Consider the following 20,204-nt stretch of genomic DNA (forward strand, 5'->3'; position numbering starts at 1 on the left):
GTTGGTGAAGCAGTATAGATTAAAAAAGGTCACAACAGAGGAATGAGAATGTACTGTAAGCAGTTCTAAAAATGGAAACCATGACCTTCATAGTACTGTGTGTCACAAGAAACCAGGCCATGACCAGTCCTGACTTTCACAATGTTTTCAACATACCAAATAGAATAGAAACCCAGAAATTATTAGTAACTAAAACTAAACATAAACCTTTTCTTTGAGATGCCTTTTCAAAGATCAGGGTTTTTAGTAACCAAAATAGTGGCTAGACAATGCATTTATAAGTAGGAAAGCATTCCTTACAAACAATATCTATGTGTTAAACAGAAACTTCATATGGTAGTATATGAAAGCAAGTATTCTAGAGACTGTAGCTGTACAGTCAAAATTCAGATCAGTATTGAAATCAGGGAATCAAAGAACTACTTTACCTAAAGGATTTCTAAGGAAGCAGGAGAAAGCTCTTAGACAGTTAACAAGGGTTTTTCTCAAATGGAGAGGGAAAAGCAGGTATCTGGAGGTCTGCAAGACTGCAAAGAGCTGGAATGTGCTTCCCTCCTGGAAGATACTATACCATGCAAGGTGTAACACCTATTGGGTAGGATCTCTTCTATTGAGAGTTTTCCAGAACTACAAATTGCTTATAAGTATACATATACATTCCAACTTTTCATGAGCTCTGGTTCAAACTATTTTCTTAAACAATGATGGATTACAAAATGAGTAAGAAAGGGAGTCTCACAACGCACTTATTGGCAGTAAAGACATTTTTTCCTTTAGTTTGAGCAATACAGGTACGTGGGAGGAGAAAAGGGATAGTGGGAAGATGATCGATGACTCAAAAGTTCTTTACAAAATGTATTCCCTGGGACTTGGATTCTTAAATCTTTATAAAGATGAACACTTTATAAATGCAAGCCTGAGTTATATATTTCAGTCGTATCATCTGGGATTTAATCTCTTGGGAAAGTTGTGTGCCATCTGTGATACCTAACTTTCTAGCACATCGATCTGAGGTGGCTGGATCTTGTTTCTTAAGATAGACAGTAACTTTTGGAAAATAGAACGATCATTTTATTTCTTTAAATGTGACTCTGAATATGTGTTATTCTTCACTGGAATCTCTCTAAAGGCTTGTGGAGAAGCATAAACTCTGACCAGTCAAATTTTTTTGGCAAATGCTGAAATATGGCTGTTTTCCAGGTGCTTATCAAAGATACCAAATATATGACCTTAGCAACAGGAATCATGAAAAGGATTTTCTAAACCCCAGCTTTTTGAAGCATTTGCTTCAGTATGTCTTTCAGAAGTGAACAGGGAAGACAGCAATTCTTTGCAAGATTTGGCAGTCAGTATCAGTTCCTTAAGATACAATGAAAGCACAAGAACTTCAAATCGCATGCCAATCTGCGAAAAACACACAGGAATTTGATACAGAATTGCATCAAATTGACTCCAATCCAGGTATTTGTTAGAAGAGACAGCAGAGTTAAAAGAGGCATTACAATGGACATACTCTTGAAAACTATTCGCTTGAGAAGCAAACTTGAAATTATTATTGAGTAAGGTTCTGTAGGGTTAACCGGGCAACAGGAAAAAAACACAACAAGTTAAATAGAACATTTACATGATACTGATGCATTCTCAAACTGCAAATGACATTTGGGACAGAAATACTTTGCAAGCTGCAGAATCACTAGGCTTTCTTTCAAACACTGATTTTATAAACGTTCCTTCTGCCTGGCAAGCTACATCTGTTTGAAGGCACTCTTGACTAAGTGTTGTCCTAGTTAGACATCTTTCCAAGAACCTTCCAATATCATCATTCAACAACTCAAATGTGAATATTTAAAACCTGGCCTAATTTTATAGGAATATTTTGTAGCAGCATTGCAACATTAATGAGGTTTTACAGCAAAGTAACAGAAATAAAGTCTAAGCTTTTCTGAAAATAGTTGTCCAAATCACATCAAAGTGCAGTTACAAGGTTAAGATGCTAATAATGTAAAAGGTGAGTTGGAGAGGCCTTTCTCATTCTCATGTGCACCCGGTGGAATAGCAGATATTCAAATACGAAACAGGTTCCTTCATTCAGTGTTCAGAGATATCCGAAGTGCGTTGCAAAGTTGTTTAGTCAACAGCTAAACATCCCAAATTGACTAGGATAGCTCTGGAAGTTGGAACTTTGTCCTGGTATCCCAAAGAAAATATGGATGCTACTGTCTTTTTTTGAAGGGTGGAGGGGCACAGTTACAACAGGCCTGTTGTTACAGGGATGTTTATAATGTTTAATACAACAGAGGGATTTTCCTCCCTGTTAAGTTGCTGATCCAGTTGTATACTTGCAACAAAGACATGTCTCAGATCATTTGATGCGAGCAGTTGATCTTACAGTAGAAGACAAGGCTAGGACAGGAACCATGATCTAATCTCTCCAAGCTTTTTCTTTTATTAAAATATTCTTTGGGTAGGTGAACATCTTATACAACAACTTTGGTTTGGAGTGATCTTGGTAAAAGCTGTCTAGCCTATTCTTCAGTCTATTATGGAAGTCCTTTCTCAAGAAAACATCTCAATGAGAAAAGGAATCTTGGCTGCTGAAGAATGCAGGCTTCACTCTGCAAGTAGTTCTTGTGTTAAAATGTAGCTTTAAAAACTTGATGCTTAGAAGCTAAACACTTCTTTCAAACAGAAGAATTAAACCCTGCAATGCCTAGGTACTTGTTCTTTCCTCACCTGACGCCAAAAGGGAGAAAGCCTCCCAGTAAGAAAAAACTTAACATAAGTCAACGACTGTCATTTAGTACGTATATAGTGGAGCACAAACATTTAGAGTCAGCCCTGAAACCAGAAATCAGACACTATCAGACACTATTTTTTTTTTAAAGAAGTGCATTCATAGTGAAGACAAATCATCAAAAGGCCATTGACAGAAATGTCCATTTTCTTTCAGTCAGTATTTACTTTTGCCTAGCAAACTGATTGTGAGGAAATTCCTAGTATTACATCAAAGGTAAGTGTTTAGAGTAAAAATGCTTGCACAGACTCACTTCAGTTCCCAAAGCAAATATTAGAAACTATTGGGATACTGCAATAATGCAAGGCAAATGCAATCTCCTGCCTACTATAGGCACATACAGTATGCAAGAGGAATCCTAAATACGGTTATAAACTAAAAGACAAAGCAGCTGCAGCGTATTTGAGTAAGCCTGCACTGATTCAGTATATCTTTCAATGGCCAGGACCTCAGCAGATACTAAAGCTTCCTTGCCTGATCACACCTCCCAGGCTCTGATGTGGAAGCAAAAAATTCTCACCTACCCACTCCTGGCAGCAGGAGTATGATATATAACGCCCAAGCCCAGGCAATGAAAAGCAAAAAGGATTTAAGGAGGATTTTTTTCTATTTTTTCCTCCACATCAGGAGAGTTCTAGCCTGGAAGAACTGTTAAAATGACAGAAAGTTCACAGCCTGAATGGTAGTTTTGAATTTATCGCTGCACAATTTTCAGGGGAGCTTTTTCCTTAAAAACAGACAAACACACACATGTATACAAAACAGCAGAGGCTGAGAAAAGAAGTAAATTTAACTTTGCAGTATTTCTTACCATGATACCAGTGTGAATCATTATGTAATGCACAGTTTGAGTAACATCAGCTGCATGGATCAAATTGTGATACGGATTTTTGTATTTGCTGTAACCAACCTCAAGAGCTTCAGCAAATGAAATAAGATTGGGAACAGGGATCTGGGGGGAAGCAAAAATCAAAATAAATGTTTTTTTCCTGCAAAAGCTGCAAAGTTAATCCCACAATAAAAAAACCACAAATAAATATACCATAGACTTTAGTTAACAAACAACAAAAGTAAAATTTAAAATGTAAAGATCTAATATCTTACATGCATCAGGAAGTCTTCACCCAATTCTTGTAGATGTTATATCCCTCTACATACACCACGCACAGCATGTGGTTAGTGTACAAGAGACTCCAGAGCTATCAACCAAGTAGTTTTCAAGACATGTCTGTCTGTCTGTACCAGGAATGCATAGATTGCTCATATAATAAAGGCATGACAGATAGGAGTCTAACAACAGGATTCTCTCTTTTTCTTCACCGGTTTTACCTTGCCTGAGACAAGGTTTCCTTGAATCTGATGGTCTGGCTTCCCTTCCTTCTCTTCCTTCAGGCAATGTGTGAAGTACAGGTAGTATCTAGACCCATTTTTTTCCCTTAAGATTTCCCTTAAGATTTTTTTCTTCATTTAAAAGTTCTGCAAGGTAAACAGTGGGACTGAGAATGGGCTTAAGCCCACTGAGCTAGTAACATTGTGTTGCTAATGGTAGCCCTGGTGTGGTTCTGACTTTAAGCACCCAGAGCTTGAAGGGAAAAGCTGGATGGGAAAAGCTGAGTCTGGGTTATCAGTTAAAATAAAAATACTCAAACCAACTTCAGGGTGAGGCAGCCTCTTCAAATGGAGCATGTTGTTTTGCAGTGGAGAGATTTTGAAACTGTAATGAAACTTTCATTCAGTACTATTATAATGATGAATTTGGCACTTTGATCCATTTCTTTATCTAGGCCTTTCAAAGTTGGTTATAAGTACTCCATATTGTATTGCAACACCCTGCAAACACCATGGAAAAGTAGCCTTCTCTTTATATACCCCCCAAGTTGGTTAGGAGAGGAAGGTTCAGCTGAAACACCTGCACAGTGTTAGGCAACAAACTATGATCTAGACCATGAAAAAGTACTTAGGACTACCTAAGTTTTGTGCCTTATTAGGAATTTTTGTTCCATGAAGCTGGGACACTGATTCAGTACTGCTGAGTAAATAGGCTGTATACATAATCTGTCTGTTTATTGCTTACAGCATTTAGCCTCTCACTAGCAACACCCCATCCCAAACTAACATGACATGGGTGTACATAGCTTTCCATTTTTTGGGTTGCAGAAAAATTTGCGTGCTCTGGGTGAAGTTCCATTTGGTAGAACCACTGGCATATTACAATGTTCAATTTGCCATCTTCTTTGAAATTCTGCACGGCATTGTATAATAAAATTTTACATACATATTTTTATTTGTGGCTAGTTTCTGACCTTGAAACGGCTCAATAGGTCATATCGGGTAAACAGCTCATACATCATGAATTTCAGACTGTGTTCTCCACTTGCTTCATTTAGGGCAAATACATCAAAAGACCATTTATCAACATCCTGTAGATGAGGGGAAAAGAAAAAGAACATAAAGTTTCCATCTGTTTAAGTATGTTTCCAGTTAATCACTGGAAAAGATATTTTGGGTTTTTATGGAGGGAAGGGGAGAGTTTGGTGTTTTTTTCCTACTGTAGATAACACATTAATGACTATTTCAACATTAATGATGAAAATAGTTGTGCCAGTTATGAATAAAATACTTGTAACATGACCTATGCAGCTTTGCATGCTTTGAATCAAAGGCCTTAATCTTTCAAATTTAACTTTCTGCTTACAAATTGTCAATAGAACCCATGGAGCTAATGTGAATACTCATCCTTTAAATAGGCTATTAGGCAATGTCATTAACACTATAGCCATATATCAGTTTGAGAATAATATAACAGTGTGTGATTTTCAGGGGAAAAGGTGAGGCACTACATTCTCAAGAAATACCATTTTTTAATTGCATACATAGCCATAGGAACTTTGCCACCATAAAAGATTGCCTTTTGGGTGAACAACAGTAATGCCTTAAGTTCACAGCGAATACTGTACTTGTTCCATAAGCTGCAGCTTCTTTTGTTAGCTCTATCCCAATACTACTTCTCCTTTTTCTTTCCTAAAAAGGAAACAAATTCTGCTGTCTGAGACACTGATTAACATACCACTGGGAGCTGGTAAAACCATGTCTCACATTTCTATAAAAATTTCTATACTAATTTCATCCTATTGCTCTAACAACATCTAAATGAAATCACAACTAATCAGTGAAAGAATAAACAGAATCTTACGCTATTTGTGAATTTTTATCTGTTAACTGTTCTGTGTTCTCAGTTCCGCAGTACTAAATAGGGCTAGGGTATGTTCAGTAGAAAAATATATTCCTTTCACTCTAAAAGTCACTAAACATAAGTACAAATACATTCGAATTCCACAACGATTAAACTTATTTCACCTTAAATGTTACTATCACTTCTGCTGGGTAAGCCAAACCAACCATGCTAGAAGTTCTTCGGTACATCCTAAAAGAACAAATAAAATATTAAGTAATAGTATTCCTTTAAAAAGTGATGGAACAAGTTATCTTTTTTTAATTCATCTTTCACAGTTTGTGAAATAATACTAAGCTATTCAAGGGTCTGATCCCAAAGATGACATACGACTTTTTATGAACTTATGAGAAAAGCTCCCTGCTGGTATATCAGCCTCTTATGTTAATGCAGTCTTTGGTATATTGTCGTGTAGAAGTTTCCAAGCTATAAAGTTCATTCCCAGAATTTTCCAAAGTCCAGAAAATTTCAATATAAATTTAGAGGTTTCATCGGGATTTCTGTAAGGAAAAATACAGCAATTGCAGAAATTGAAACCTAAATCCTGGCTCAAAGATTTGCTTCAGGTTCATCGCACCACTTAAGGGATCTTCAACAACAGATGCTGTGGCTAAATGCAGTACTTGCTATAATAAGAAAACAAAGCTCTCACCTTTCTACAAAAATCCCAGCCTGTACAGCGTGCACAATGCTTCGGAATTTGGGCTTTTCTTCAGGTCTCCTCTTCACTATTCCCATTTCCCTCGTGAATGTAGAAGCTAACCAGTCCCGCACTTCCAGCGGGACCGAATCTGACTGGATGTCAGAGAGCTCATCCTCAGTATCCAAAAGCTTCCTACAAAAAAATTAATAACAGGTAACTGAGAAGATGCCAGACTGATGCAAAAGGAGTATGGGCAGGTGAAAAGCTAACATAACTTCATTTAACAGGAGCAGAGGTTGTCTGTGGAATTGACTCAGCACATCACTAAATGTCTTCTCTGTTTCTCTCCTTCAACATTTTCAAAACCTTGCCTAATACAGGTCTTCTCTGGCATATAAAGGAATGGAGCCGCAACATGAATGATGAAGAAAAGCCTGAATACAGTATAGTTCAAAGGAATCCCCCATAAATCTAATACTATCTGAGGGATTATAGGACGATGCCTAGTAGGAAGCATGATGCCAGAAGTGTCATATAAATTACTTGTGAGCAGTGAGCGTAGTATATTTGTGCTCATCTGCCCTGTTCTCAGTTTCAGCAGCTCATATGGCTGGCAGCTTATTTTGTGAGAATTTTCAACTGGGGTTTAAAAAAAAAGTCCATAAAATGCCCCCAACAACAACACTGTTTACTGAAAGAACAGCAGGAATATTCTTGGGTTTTAGGGACATAGAATTATCAGACTAGGAAGGCTCTTCAAGACAGAGTGCAAGAGGAGCAGAATGGACAAGAATGATGAGATTTTCTGACAGTGGACATAAGCCTAAAGTCAGTAATTTATTTTGGAGGAGTAGGACTTATGCAGAGGAAAGGATTTGGGCAAATTATCTTGCAAAACTGAACCAAGGCTGACACTGGCCATAGGTCAAAGGCTATAAATTGATTTAATTCCCTAAATTAAAAACTATGTTATAGTCCACTTAAACCCCTACTAGTCTAACACTGTAATTAAATATCCCTGGAGAGATCAGGGGACTATGTCTCCTGCAGTATTCTCCTGGAGAAACTGGTGGCTTGTGGCTTAGACAGGTGCACTCTTTGCTGGGTAAAAAACTGGCTGGACGGCCGAGCCCAGAGAGTCGTGGTGAATGGAGTGAAATCCAGTTGGCGGCCGGTCACAAGCGGAGTCCCCCAGGGCTCAGTTTTGGGACTGGTCTTGTTTAATATCTTTATTGAGGATCTGGATGAGGGGATAGAGTGCTCCCTCAGCAAGTTTGCAGATGACACCAAGTTGGGCGGGAGTGTTGATCTGCTGGAGGGTGGGAAGGCTCTTCAGAGGGATCTGGACAGGCTGGATCGATGGGCCGAGGCCAATTGGATGAGGTTCAACAAGACCAAGTGCTGAGTCCTGCACTTGGGTCACAACAACCCCATGCAACTCTGCAGGCTTGGGGAAGAGTGGCTGGAAAGCTGCCCCGCAGAAAAGGACCTGGGAGTGTTGATTGACAGCAGTGTGCCCAGGTGGCCAAGACGGCCAATGGCATCCTGGCCTGTATCAGAAATAGTGTGGCCAGCAGGAGTAGGGAGGTGATCACGCCTCTGTACTCGGCGGTGGTGAGGCTGCACCTCACATACTGCATTCAGTTTTGGGCCCCTCACTCCAAGAAGGACATTGAGGTGCTGGAACGTGTCCAGAGAAGGGCGATGAAGCTGGTGAGGGGTCTGGAGCACAAGTCTGATGAGGAGTGGCTGAGGGAACTGGGGTTGTTCAGTCTGCAGAAGAGGAGGCTGAGGGGAGACCTTATTGCTCTCTACAATTACCTGAAAGGGGGTTGCAGAGAGGTGGGTGTTGGTCTCTTCTCCCAAATGACTAGCAACAGGACAAGAGGAAATGGCCTCAAATTGCGCCAGGGGAGGTTTAGGCTGGATATTAGGAAAAATTTCTTTACTGAGAGAGTGGTGAGACACTGGAATAAACTGCCCAGGGAGGTGGTGGAGGCACCATCGCTGGAGGTGTTCAAGGAGCGTGTGAACGTGGCATTGCGGGACATGGTTTAGTGGGCATGGTGGTGTTGGGTTGATGGTTGGACTTGATGATCTTACAGGTCTTTTCCAACCGTAGTGATTCTGTGATCAGTACATTTATATTTCTGAGGAATACTTGACATTTGATGTATTTGCAGTATAACCAGGAATAAACCTTATAATCCCTAAACCATATTTTTGTAACTATTCCAACTGTTACTCAAATGAGATTAAATGATTCCAGTGTTAAAAGGACCGTAGGCATTAGGCTGCCTCAGAGTATGCAGCAGGGATATTCCACATCACCTGTGCAGCATGAAGCAGGGCTCTACATCAGTTTGCTATAGTCTGATGCAGATCTGAATTTGAGATCAAGTCCCAAGCTCTGAAGATATGAGCTGCTGGAATATAAATTAATGCTAGCAAGACACACTGCAGTTTCTCTAATCTTTTTAACCATTCATGTGTAAAATAGGATGACTATTCAGTCTGTAAATGATAGTAATAGGAGTAACTTTATGAAGACATTACAGAAAAAACAGTATTTGGAAAAAGTGTTTATTTAACCAGTAATTTTCATGAGACCACTGCTCTCTGATGAGAGGTGACTGAACAACAGTGCTATGGGAGAGAGAGCATTTCAGTGTCTCTGGTTCCTACTTAAATAACTAGGAAAGCAACTGCAACATAGAATTACATTGTAAGCACAATCCTTTGTAAGTACGAGCTCTTACAGATACCTCAACACATAACCTTTGTAACTTCCCAAAAAGAATTAGCTTCTTTCAGAAGCCTAACTGAAACAACATTTAATAAGAGGAAACAATGGCTAGTCATTCTTCTCATAACTGTCTATTTTCTACACTTCCCTGACCTTTTGAAGAATAAGATTTATATTGGGGAAAATTACTCATGGCATATGCATTGCTAGAAATGGCCTTTGAGTAAATTCACTAATGACTGCCATTCTTCTGTAATTACAGGGACAGGGCTCATATATGGGTATACACATCTGAATAAATGGATGGTTAGATGGATATATAATTTGATGGTAATTTTATTTAGGAAGGGAAATAAATTAGGCTATATATTGCACTGTACAAACTATGCTCAGTTATCACAAATTCTTAGAATCCAATATTCAACTCATTTCATAGTTTGTAACTTTTGTCAACTTTTATTCATCTATACCTTGATTATAAAATATAGTATTCCCATTATATTTCCATGAGTGTGCATATATATGTATACATGCACAATATTGTGGATTCTGCAAAACACATCTAATTGTTCACCTTTTACTCACTGACTGTGAAAACACTTCTTTAAAATAACCCAAATAAAGCAAATTTATACATTGAGACATAGAAACATAAAATTGTTTTTATCAGCAATTTTACTTACTATTTACAAAACGCACATATATGTATATAAATTTTACTAAACATAACAAAAAGAATCTTCAGCAGAAGTATCATAACTTGTACACATTAACCAGAAGTACTAACAATACTTCAGGACTTACTTACATTACAATAATAGCTGAAATTTTCTTTTTCACCCAGTGAGAACCAGTTTTTGATTGGCCACCACTATATTTTTTTATATGGATCCTCTTCTTTTTATGTTGAATCATTTTGCAGCTTGTTTGCTGGCCCCTGGTCTACTGATGTGCATCACTGCAGTGAATGCATCAAGTAAATTACAGAGCCCCTACGTGCCTGTCCTTATTGCTGTTACTACTTCTGTTGCTCAGAACTTGACTGCAACAAAGTTTGACTCTCTGAGCAGATGCATTATAATGTCACTCTGATGTAATCACTGAGCATTACGACATCGTAATTTCTTTGAATGAATTCTACAATACAACATTGTTTATAATTACTGGGAAAAACATAACAGTCCAAACTGTATAGTCAGAACATTTTTATTCCTGAGTGTTTATATTACTGCTATTTTAATTTGTATCTACTTAGAACTGACAACTTTCAAAAGCTTCAGTAAAATCAGTGAATCAATAGAAAGTTATTAGTCTTTGGTTTTTGCCTAATGAAAGTTATTATTGCCCAGATAAATGGAAAATACATTTATAAATTCTGCATTCTCTAATTCTACTGTTAGTAGACTTGTTGCTCTAACTTGCTGCTTTATGAATCACAGGTGAATAGCTAAATTATTATTATTATAGGTGATTCAGGATGCCTTTAAATTTAAAAAAAAAAGAGGGGGAAAGGTGAAATAGTATCAGAAGACACGGTCAAAACAAAGACAAACATAGTTAAACCACTGAACTTCTTGCCAAATATTACAGGGATTTTTGCAAGATAATTTGCAATTGTAATTGTAAAATGTATTTTGTAAATTGCAATATAATTTTGCAACATTTTGCAATAGGTAAACTTTCACATAGGTTCAAAAATGCCATTGGATAAAAGAATGAGCAAAATAAAAAGTGACCATAGCTGTCAAACACAAGGCTAGAACCTCTGGCTTAGAAAATATTTGTAGTAGAGTGACTGCAAGATCCATAGCCTCATCCTCCAAATCAACCACACTGGCAGGCATTTACTTTAAAGCTACGTAGCTGCTCCACAAAGTCAGCCTTAAAGTAAAACTCTACTGAGATCAATCATATTCAACTGGGAGGCATGAGCTCCAATATCCTAGTTGAATTAAATAAATGTTAATATACCAAGGCACACACTTTGATTTTTTCTTCCCTAAAGCTAAGCAACACCTAAAAATGCTAATAAACAAAACAAAAAAGCTCTAACACAGTGTGCCACAGAAAGCACTTTTTCTTAACACAAAGTCAGAATTTCAGGGTTATGTACACTTATTTTGCTCATATATCTTTAGCCTATTAAGTAGATGCAATACGAGGAAGAGCTATGCATGGGAAGGAGAGGGGGAGGCTTGGGTTACTTGGGTTACTTAATTCTATTTGTTCCATGAGTGGAACTCCCATTGACAGTTGTGGGAATAAGTAAGATATGGCCCATGGCATTTCAGCTTAGCAATCAATTAATATTGCAGTCATAGTAACTAATAACCTGATCATCTTGTCACAGTACTGTGTTTTTCACCAAGAATGATTTTTCAAAACTCAAGCAGTGATAATTTCTAGCTCTCTTTTCATTTAACCAGAATTTAAAATATAGTAATGGACTAGTCAGAAGTGTATTTCTTTTCCCTTAGGAATATATCAGATGTACTACGGAGAAGAAAGAAAAGAAAATGAAAAAAAAAAAAATTAGATAATGGAAAAAAAAATCCATCAGTCATGCTGCCTAACAGAGATGGTGAAAGATTTCCAGAGGAAGGATTGGGAAGGATTGAGAAGGAGGTATTAGCTCTTTACTGTTTAGTGAATTAATCAAGCTAATGATCAACCCCTTAAGAATGAATTGATCAAAGTCCTCTTCTAGGTCTAGAATGCAGAAGGCAAAGAATTTATAGTCTAAATAGTCAATTCACATTTTTATCAATTTTTTGTGTTCTAGTGTCTTTCTATCTTCCTGAATGAGCATGAATCAATATGTTCAATCAGTATTTACATCCTCTATAGTCCACTACAATTTCCACTAACATCCACTACAAGATTCTCCTGACTCCCACTGAGGATAAACAAATTGCAAAAATGATTGAGGTGCATTTTTAGTACATAAAGGTCTCTCTAAAGGAAATTATGAACTTACCAACACGTTGTACTCTTAAAATTTAGCACATTCTCAGAAGAATTTTCCTCATATTAAGAACTACCAATTAATTACAATAAATGGCAAAGACTCTGGATTAAATACAGTTATTACAACAGCAGATAAGTAACAGAGAAAGGACTATTGTTACTAGAAACACTCACTTGTTGATATGTACTGCCTATTCAGAAATACAGACGCACATACCAAACAGTCTTAAGATTCAGGTCAGGATATTCATGATTAAAAAATATCATTTTTCAGGAGTACAGCTATGAGGTAATGTATTTTCCTTTTTTAAATTAAATTGCTTTAATGTGGTATTCTGGAAGCTTTATAGGGCAGGGACTATCTCAGAGCATGACTCATAAATTAACAGCAATAACTTTGAGATAGAAAAATTCAATAACTTCAGAAAAGGGATGCAGGCCATTTATTAAATATCCTAACTGAACTAAAGAGTTTTAGTCAGAACCTAACAGATCTTCAGTGATTTTAAGTGTATTTTTTTATATAACTTTGATGCTGTTGCAAACTTTCCTCTCAGAAAAAACCTTTGGCTCAGTACAAAATATTTTAAAGTCTTATTTTAAGCTTTTATAAGGTAGGAATATACTGAATTAATCTCAACACATTAAGCTTTTTCTCAATAGCAGCTTTTACAGAAGTATCATCTGTAGATTCCCTTAATAGATGAACTGAATTATTTTCTTCAAATGGTACATTTGTTGCTGACACAGCAACTTCAGGCAAAGTACATTTAACCATGGGTTGGCTATGGAAAACAGCAATACAGAGTCGTAGCAAACTTGACTGAATATACAAGATTATGATTTAACTTCATGCTTAAATAATCGCCACTTACAATCTCTCCTCAACTAAGTCAGCTCAGAGAGGAATCATATAGACCACATTTTTCATCTGGCAAATAATTACCAAATAGGGCATCCCATTCCACTTGTTTTATCCTTGTATCATTAGGTGGATTATTTTCTTTAATATTCCCAGATTTTTTCAAAAAAGCTAAATTTTGAGGAGAAATATTGTCTAGCTCCTTCAAAATACATCACATCATTGACCGAATGCTTCACTGTGAATGAATGAATGAATGTGTGAATGAAACACTTAATTACCTTCATGTATAAATGAACAAATTAATCTGTCTTTTCAGGTAGAGAGATTGGGAATATATGATTTTAAAAATTTTAACAAATATCTACATCTCTTTGATGTAAGAGAATTTAACTTTCTCAACCCTTGCACCTGCAAAGAGATTTGCTGGTGTGACCATCTCTGCTGGTTCCCCTGAAGGGACAACAATGTCTGAATTAGCAAAATTTCTTCCATAACCAGAGCCTTAACAATCAGTGAAACTATGTGATGCACAAAGTCAGCTAGATGTTGTATGCTACGTGCTGGGTGGGAATGGAATGCAAATGGTCCTGTAATGTCAAGCGACAGAATCCTGCTGTGAGATTCTCAGCAGCAGCTGATGTAGTGCTAGCTTAGAGCCTTGCAACACTGATACTAAAATACGGCTTGTGAAAATGAAATAATAAAAGATGGAGCCTTCACTGACTTTTGTTCTCATTTAAAATACAGAGAAGACGCTAAACCTGTATTGATGGCTAGAAGTGAGTGACAGAAAGCACAGGGGTATCAAATAAGTATCCCAGTTCATTATTTTTTAAGATATTAATTACTAGCCTAAGATGGAGCAGCTGCCATGGTCTCAGGTCCTGTTGCAATACTGTAAAACTTGAAAACACCAGGGAACAGTCTTCTCCAGCTTGCAAACATAACCAAAACTGTGTACTGAAAGCTGCCCAAGAACAGGCTACGCTGACCATTCCTCACCTTAGGATCTCCTGGAAATGGGAGAATTTAATTTAGTTGTCAGGCTGTTGCTAAGCTCCATTCACACTTCCAGAACACACAGCTCTGTGAGCACCAGCATCTAGTCAAGCGTTTGCTCCTTTCTTCTTAGACTCCACGAGACAAAGATATACACATGCATGTTCCTATCACAAATACTTCTGTGGCACACTTTAAGGGTCACGCAGATGTTTGGTGAGATGAAATGATGAAACTCTTTCTCTTGCAAGTGACACGATTGCAGTTTAATCTATATCCTTTCTGTCCACAATTTGAACTTATGTTTGTCCCTGCTTTAAGTCCAGAAACCACAGAAATATTTGGTGCATTACTGGAGTAGTGCACTGGAAATTCAGTATGGTCCAAGGTGTTTATTACAATAGCAGTCACAAAGTTTTGGTTTAATGACCTCCTTTTTAGCTAACATTATACATATCAGAATGTGTACTTTTTTTTAAATAATAGCTTTTTCTCAAGAAGGACTGTGTTTACCATTATAATATCATTGAAATACCTTCACTATTTCCAGAGCTTTCATGCAAACATGTACTGTTATAAAGCCACTTACCCTTAATGAGATTTCCTTTTGCTTCATGAATGTAGCAATAACTGTATTTGTTATTTTGTCTTGTTGAATCAAAGATGCTCAAAGCAATTGCCAGCTATATACAATGGATCTACTTCATACATTACTGAAACACGGTCTCTTCTAAGTCAAAAGTTCTCAAGAGAGCATTTCTTTTAAAAGTGCAGTTCTTTTGAAAGGGCATTACACAACCTAAAACAAACTAAAAACCATGTATGGCATTGAAACTGCACAGATATATATCCTCCTGAAATTTTCTAAAATATTAAGGAGTTTAAAAAATGTAATAAGACCATAATTGGAATAAAATATTCTGATTTTATCCAGAACAACTTTAAAATGTTCTCCACAAGAAGTTTAAATTTTTTGGTTTATTTGGCTTTGGAATACATACATATACTTTTTTGATCTTGTAATTTCCATCTAGATTTTATTTGACTTGTTTTCTTCTCAGTTAGCATGAATAAAGAGCTGTGTTTACAAGGAATGAAACAGCTGTCATGACTGAATTATCAGGCTGTATTTATTTCCTGTTTTACTCTAAATATCCTTCTTCCACTACGTTGAGCCAAGTGGCAGGTACTAATGAAGAAAATTCTGCAAGATTTGTCAGAATTATTTATAACACCTATTGAGTAAGTTTGAACCTCTTCCACAGAAGAGATCTGCTGAGGGGCTGGAACTGTGAGAGTTTCACTGATTCTTTTGAGCTGACAGTGAACCTCCGCTTCAGCTACCAAAGCACTAGATCTCTTCAAGGAATTGTTTAGTGCAGCTTCTAATTATTCATCACTGAGAGATGCAGCAGTCCTAAAAAGGGCTTGTTAAACAAGCTTATTAATTGACATGGGGCCACAGATAATTAAGCTCATAGGAAAGCAGCACTTACATATATCTGATTGCTCTGTGCTTTCCAGCTTTCCATCAGCTCAGAACCTTATATATGGGATATTGACAGTCATTGCCCCAAAACAGTTTTTCATAATTGTGGAATGTTATCCCTACTGCCTATCCCTGTTTCTAAGGAGTCTACTCTCAGAACTCTATAAATAAAACCTGTTGTGTTATTTCTCTGCCTTTTCCCCAATCCAACTGCATATAGTTTTAGAAAGAGCATGTATGATTATGAGTATGTGTACATAGTTCAAAAAAATGCTACCTTATTCTCAGATAAAAGGCTATAGTGTCGAGCGACAGAGGAGCGACAAAAGGAAAGTAAGAGGACCTGAGAAAAATACTTCATACTCTGCTAAAGGGTTTGAATTCTACCACCCATTTCCAGCTGACTGATGCACTATAAATAAAGATTCAAGGTGCTGTCAGCTTACACATTTGCATGTACTTCTACGTGCACACACAACTTTATAGAATGATACAGACTTTCCAAACAACTCAAATGAAGTAACAATACACAGGAAAAAAATGGGATTCTCCTACTATAAGAAATTGGAACTGATCACTGAAAAAGCTCGGGTTTATAAAGAGAAAAGTGGTTCTGCTAGACTAATGCCTGAGACTTAATTTTTAAGTAGCATAAATGGTTCCCCAGAGCTGTGGAACAGGCCAGGCTCTTCCTTGATCCTTGGCTACATTATTGAACATGCTCTGTGAGATACCTCATACTTGGATCTCTTTTTGATTTTTCTTTTTGCTTTTTTCATCTCTGTGCCTGTGAAGAATTGCAGAAGGTCCTTCTGCAATAGGTGTGGGACCATTGACAGGGCCATTTTATTATGCTGTTTAATAGGATGTACATCTTAATGGAAAGATGAGTTAGAAGGATGCTCCTAACCCACTCTCTGTTAGTTGCTATTCCTTATCTGACTGTAGAGATATTTAAGAGGGCTTTCTCTCAGCTGATGTTGAAGTCTGTCTCCCAGAAAGGTGGGGAAGAAGAGAACACCACAGACAGGATTCAGTTTTAGGTGGCTGGTTGAAGCTGAGGTCTTCCTCTGCTTGGATATGTAAGCAATGGGTCAGTAAATTCATCAGGACGACATCCAGGGCTCAAGCATGGGCTTAAAATAGAAAGCATGGGTATTTCCATTTGAGTTGCAGAAACTCTGTACTGAACCTTTGGTCCTAAGCCTGCAATACTTTGTAACTTGTAGAACCAGGCATCATTAAATTTTCTATCTTATTAGCCAAATCTCAGGAACTTTTGTATCCTGTAAAGCATGCAACTTTCTTCTGGGACTTTGTTAATAAAAGTACTCTGTACTCAGATGGTTTTCTCACTGCTTTACTTGGTGTATTAATTGTTATTGCTCTATACTGTAGCAATTACTTTTATCCATACAGCAATTCAAATGACTTCAGTAGGTTTTAGATATGAACTTTGTGATTTATAGAAGTGAATGTTCAGGCTCAGCAGGAATGGGCCATTCTGCTTATGATCTAAACTATTATTTCTAATCTACTAATGAGTTCAGTCAACTCAGTTCCAGACTCCCGACAGCAGTAGCTCTGTGCAGGGACAGAGAACCTGTATTCTTTGCTGGGAACAAGGACAAATGCAACCACACAAGCTAATTCCAGCCTTCATTGTCACTTGACTCAATGATACACTGCTTCTGTTCCTTAAGAATTAGCTTCCCAGAAGCTGGAGAGATCTTCTTTGTGTGTTAAATGTTTTAGTGCAGATTTAGACTATGAAAGTACCGGTGGAGACTACAGTTTCTCTCTGCCACACAATAAATATCTTAATTTACAGATTGTTTTTAATGGGGAAGTGTCAAAATTTAAAATAGCACTATACAAAATATTTTCCGACTAAGAAGCGGAGGGTCAGCCTATATTCTTAGCATAAATTTAACACAAAGATCATCAGGTTGAAAAAATGCATCACACTGAGTCTGAATTTCATGGAGACTGTATTAGTCAAAGGAAGAGAAATTAAAAACAAAATAAAATACTATAAACCAAAATGAAGAATGTGGGGTATAAAATGCAAAACACTAGAAATAAGAGAATAAAAGTTGGGAAGTAGGTTTCATTAAAGTAATTTCATTTTTAACTATTACTTATAGGTAAGTAACATGGGCAAGAAAATTTGTTTTATGTATCTACAAACATATACTTCAGAAATATAGCTATAGGTACGGAAAGATATACATAAACCACATGCTTAATGCATATTTATACAAACTCACTTTGAGGTTGCATTGGATAATAGAAGTATTGAATAAATTAAAACAAAGCAAGATACCTGTCTCACGTTTGTTTGATTTCCTTTCTGACTTAGCACAGTGAAAAATAAGATTGTCCTGCAAAATAGTGGATGTAATAAATAAAGAAGATTAAACATTGTTGTGCATCAAGGTAGGGAAGAGGAAAAACTGTATCCATATACTGAAGTAGAATTTTTGAAAATAAACAGTCACCGTTATGAGGTCATAATGCCCCTAGGATTAAGAAAATAGCCCAAGGACTATGAAAATCCTCCAAAAGCCTATAAAATTATATATGTTTATTTTCATTTAGGCAGTTAATAACCCTGCTGTTAAGTTCTATTAGGGCAACTCACTTATATAAATATTTGCTTACAGTAAAAATAATGTACCTGTTGCTGCCAAAGCCATGTGTTTTCAGGTGTACCGGTTTTCTCTGCGTATGAAATGTCTGTTACTTGTCTCAATGCTCCCACGCAGAGCCAGAAAGACTGGATTCCTCATTGTAATGATATTATTCATTTCCACTGAGGCCTCAGTTTAGAAACTAAGTAAATCTCACATTATTTTCATAGTCCCAGTGCTACTACTGAGAAAGAGCTATGAATACTATACCCATTTAACCACAGTGTTTGAGAGATGTATGGAAGGAATAGTCAGTGGTTTACGTTCGTTGTCCCCTGTGCAGCTTTGACACAGCTCCCATGGTTATTACTACAAAATAGGTGCTTAAGCTCTGACCACTGCTGGTGATACAATATCCCGTAACACAGGGGAGAGAGGACCATAATCTTCCAAAGCTTCCTGAGCATGTGAGATGTGCCAACAAGATTTACATTTAGAACAATTGCTGAAAAATGAAATTTTATGCCTCTATTGTGGTAATATGAGTCCAAAGAGAAGTTTGTTGATCATTTCTTTTATCCGTCTCCCTAAGGATCTGTATCAATTTAACTACAAATATGACCATAAACTAATGTAAATCCAAAAATCAACCCTTGATTCAATGTAAAAGAAGCTTCATTAACTTAAGTCAGTCAGCAAAACTGATATAAATACATCCACAGTGGTATATTAACTACCAGTATTTTAAAATACTTAATTTAAATTCATTCCGTTTTCTCACAAAGCCCAGGTCTCTTGGAAGTCACACAAGATGGTTTGCCCAAGTCTGCTCAGTTAAGCTTAATTTAACTCAATCTGTCAACATCTTCATGACTGAGATCCCTAATGCTTTTCAAGTTGTGTATTTAATTTGGGATCACTAGCAACACTTTTGAAAGTGTCCTTAAGAACTGTATGGTGGCTGAGAGGCTGTTCAGGTCATCTTTTTACAGAATTGGACATGCATGCACTCTAAGAGAAGGACACCAGTATAAGTGATCCTGCCAACCTAGTCTGTAGTATAAGCTCTGAAAAATGGACCATTGGTACCAGCTTTATTTGCTATTGTTTTCATTCTTCTGTTTTCAAACGGGTAGGTTTTCTGTTGCGCAATAGTAGAAGCTCCACACTCCTGACTGGCAAGGTTTGGTGTGTGAATCACACGCATCAAAGGAAAAGAAAGAGGAAAAAGATAGAGCAGTACTTTAAGCTCCATATCAAATATACAGATTTGCAAGGGGGAGGGCGGGGAGACAGAAAGAGAGAGAGAGTTAGGTCCATGAAATAATCAGTACAATGACAGTCTTAAATGTAATATGGAACCAAGACATACACTGCATCCTCCAGCAGTATTGCAGAAGTTTTGGCAGACGTCTTTACAAGACCATTCTGCTTAGAAAAAACTTCAAGAGACCAGCACAATGAAATAAAAACTGTAAGTTATCTAATTAAATTCGATATAGCACATATCTTAAAATTCTTTCAAGAAGCCAAATACTTAGAACTTCCAATTTAACTGGAGTCAACCCACATTAAAGATGATTGCCAGTAATACTGCCAGTAACAATAATAATAAACAAAGCATCAAACATTATGAAATAAATTACAGCTTTTCATGAATTTATGTATTTACAAGCCAGATTATAATATTCTGACTCATTTCCGTGAGCATTTAATTCCAAAACAGCTCATTTTTTTCAGTGATACAGTCCTCAGCATGATTATTGGTATGTGGCCTGTGGGGGAAAGAAAATCCACCCTTCAGAAAATTCTTATGACTTTATACTGTGGACATTT

General features: G+C 37.0%; 1 protein-coding gene across 2 annotated transcripts in view; it reads right to left on the bottom strand.

Annotated features, from left to right (window-relative positions):
* The window catches only part of PDE1A (phosphodiesterase 1A), a 163,688-nt gene that overhangs the window by 39,040 nt on the left and 104,444 nt on the right, over positions 1–20,204 (bottom strand). For both annotated transcript variants that reach the window (XM_059820138.1, XM_059820139.1), the window contains 4 exons: positions 6,679–6,861; positions 6,152–6,218; positions 5,098–5,214; positions 3,606–3,746 (listed from right to left, as the gene is read on the bottom strand). In XM_059820138.1, coding sequence (XP_059676121.1) covers positions 3,606–3,746; positions 5,098–5,214; positions 6,152–6,218; positions 6,679–6,861 — 508 coding nt within the window. The remainder of the gene's footprint in view (positions 1–3,605; positions 3,747–5,097; positions 5,215–6,151; positions 6,219–6,678; positions 6,862–20,204) is intronic.

Source organism: Gavia stellata, chromosome 8, assembly GCF_030936135.1.
Source record: "Gavia stellata isolate bGavSte3 chromosome 8, bGavSte3.hap2, whole genome shotgun sequence".
Classification (NCBI taxonomy): Eukaryota; Metazoa; Chordata; class Aves; order Gaviiformes; family Gaviidae; genus Gavia; species Gavia stellata.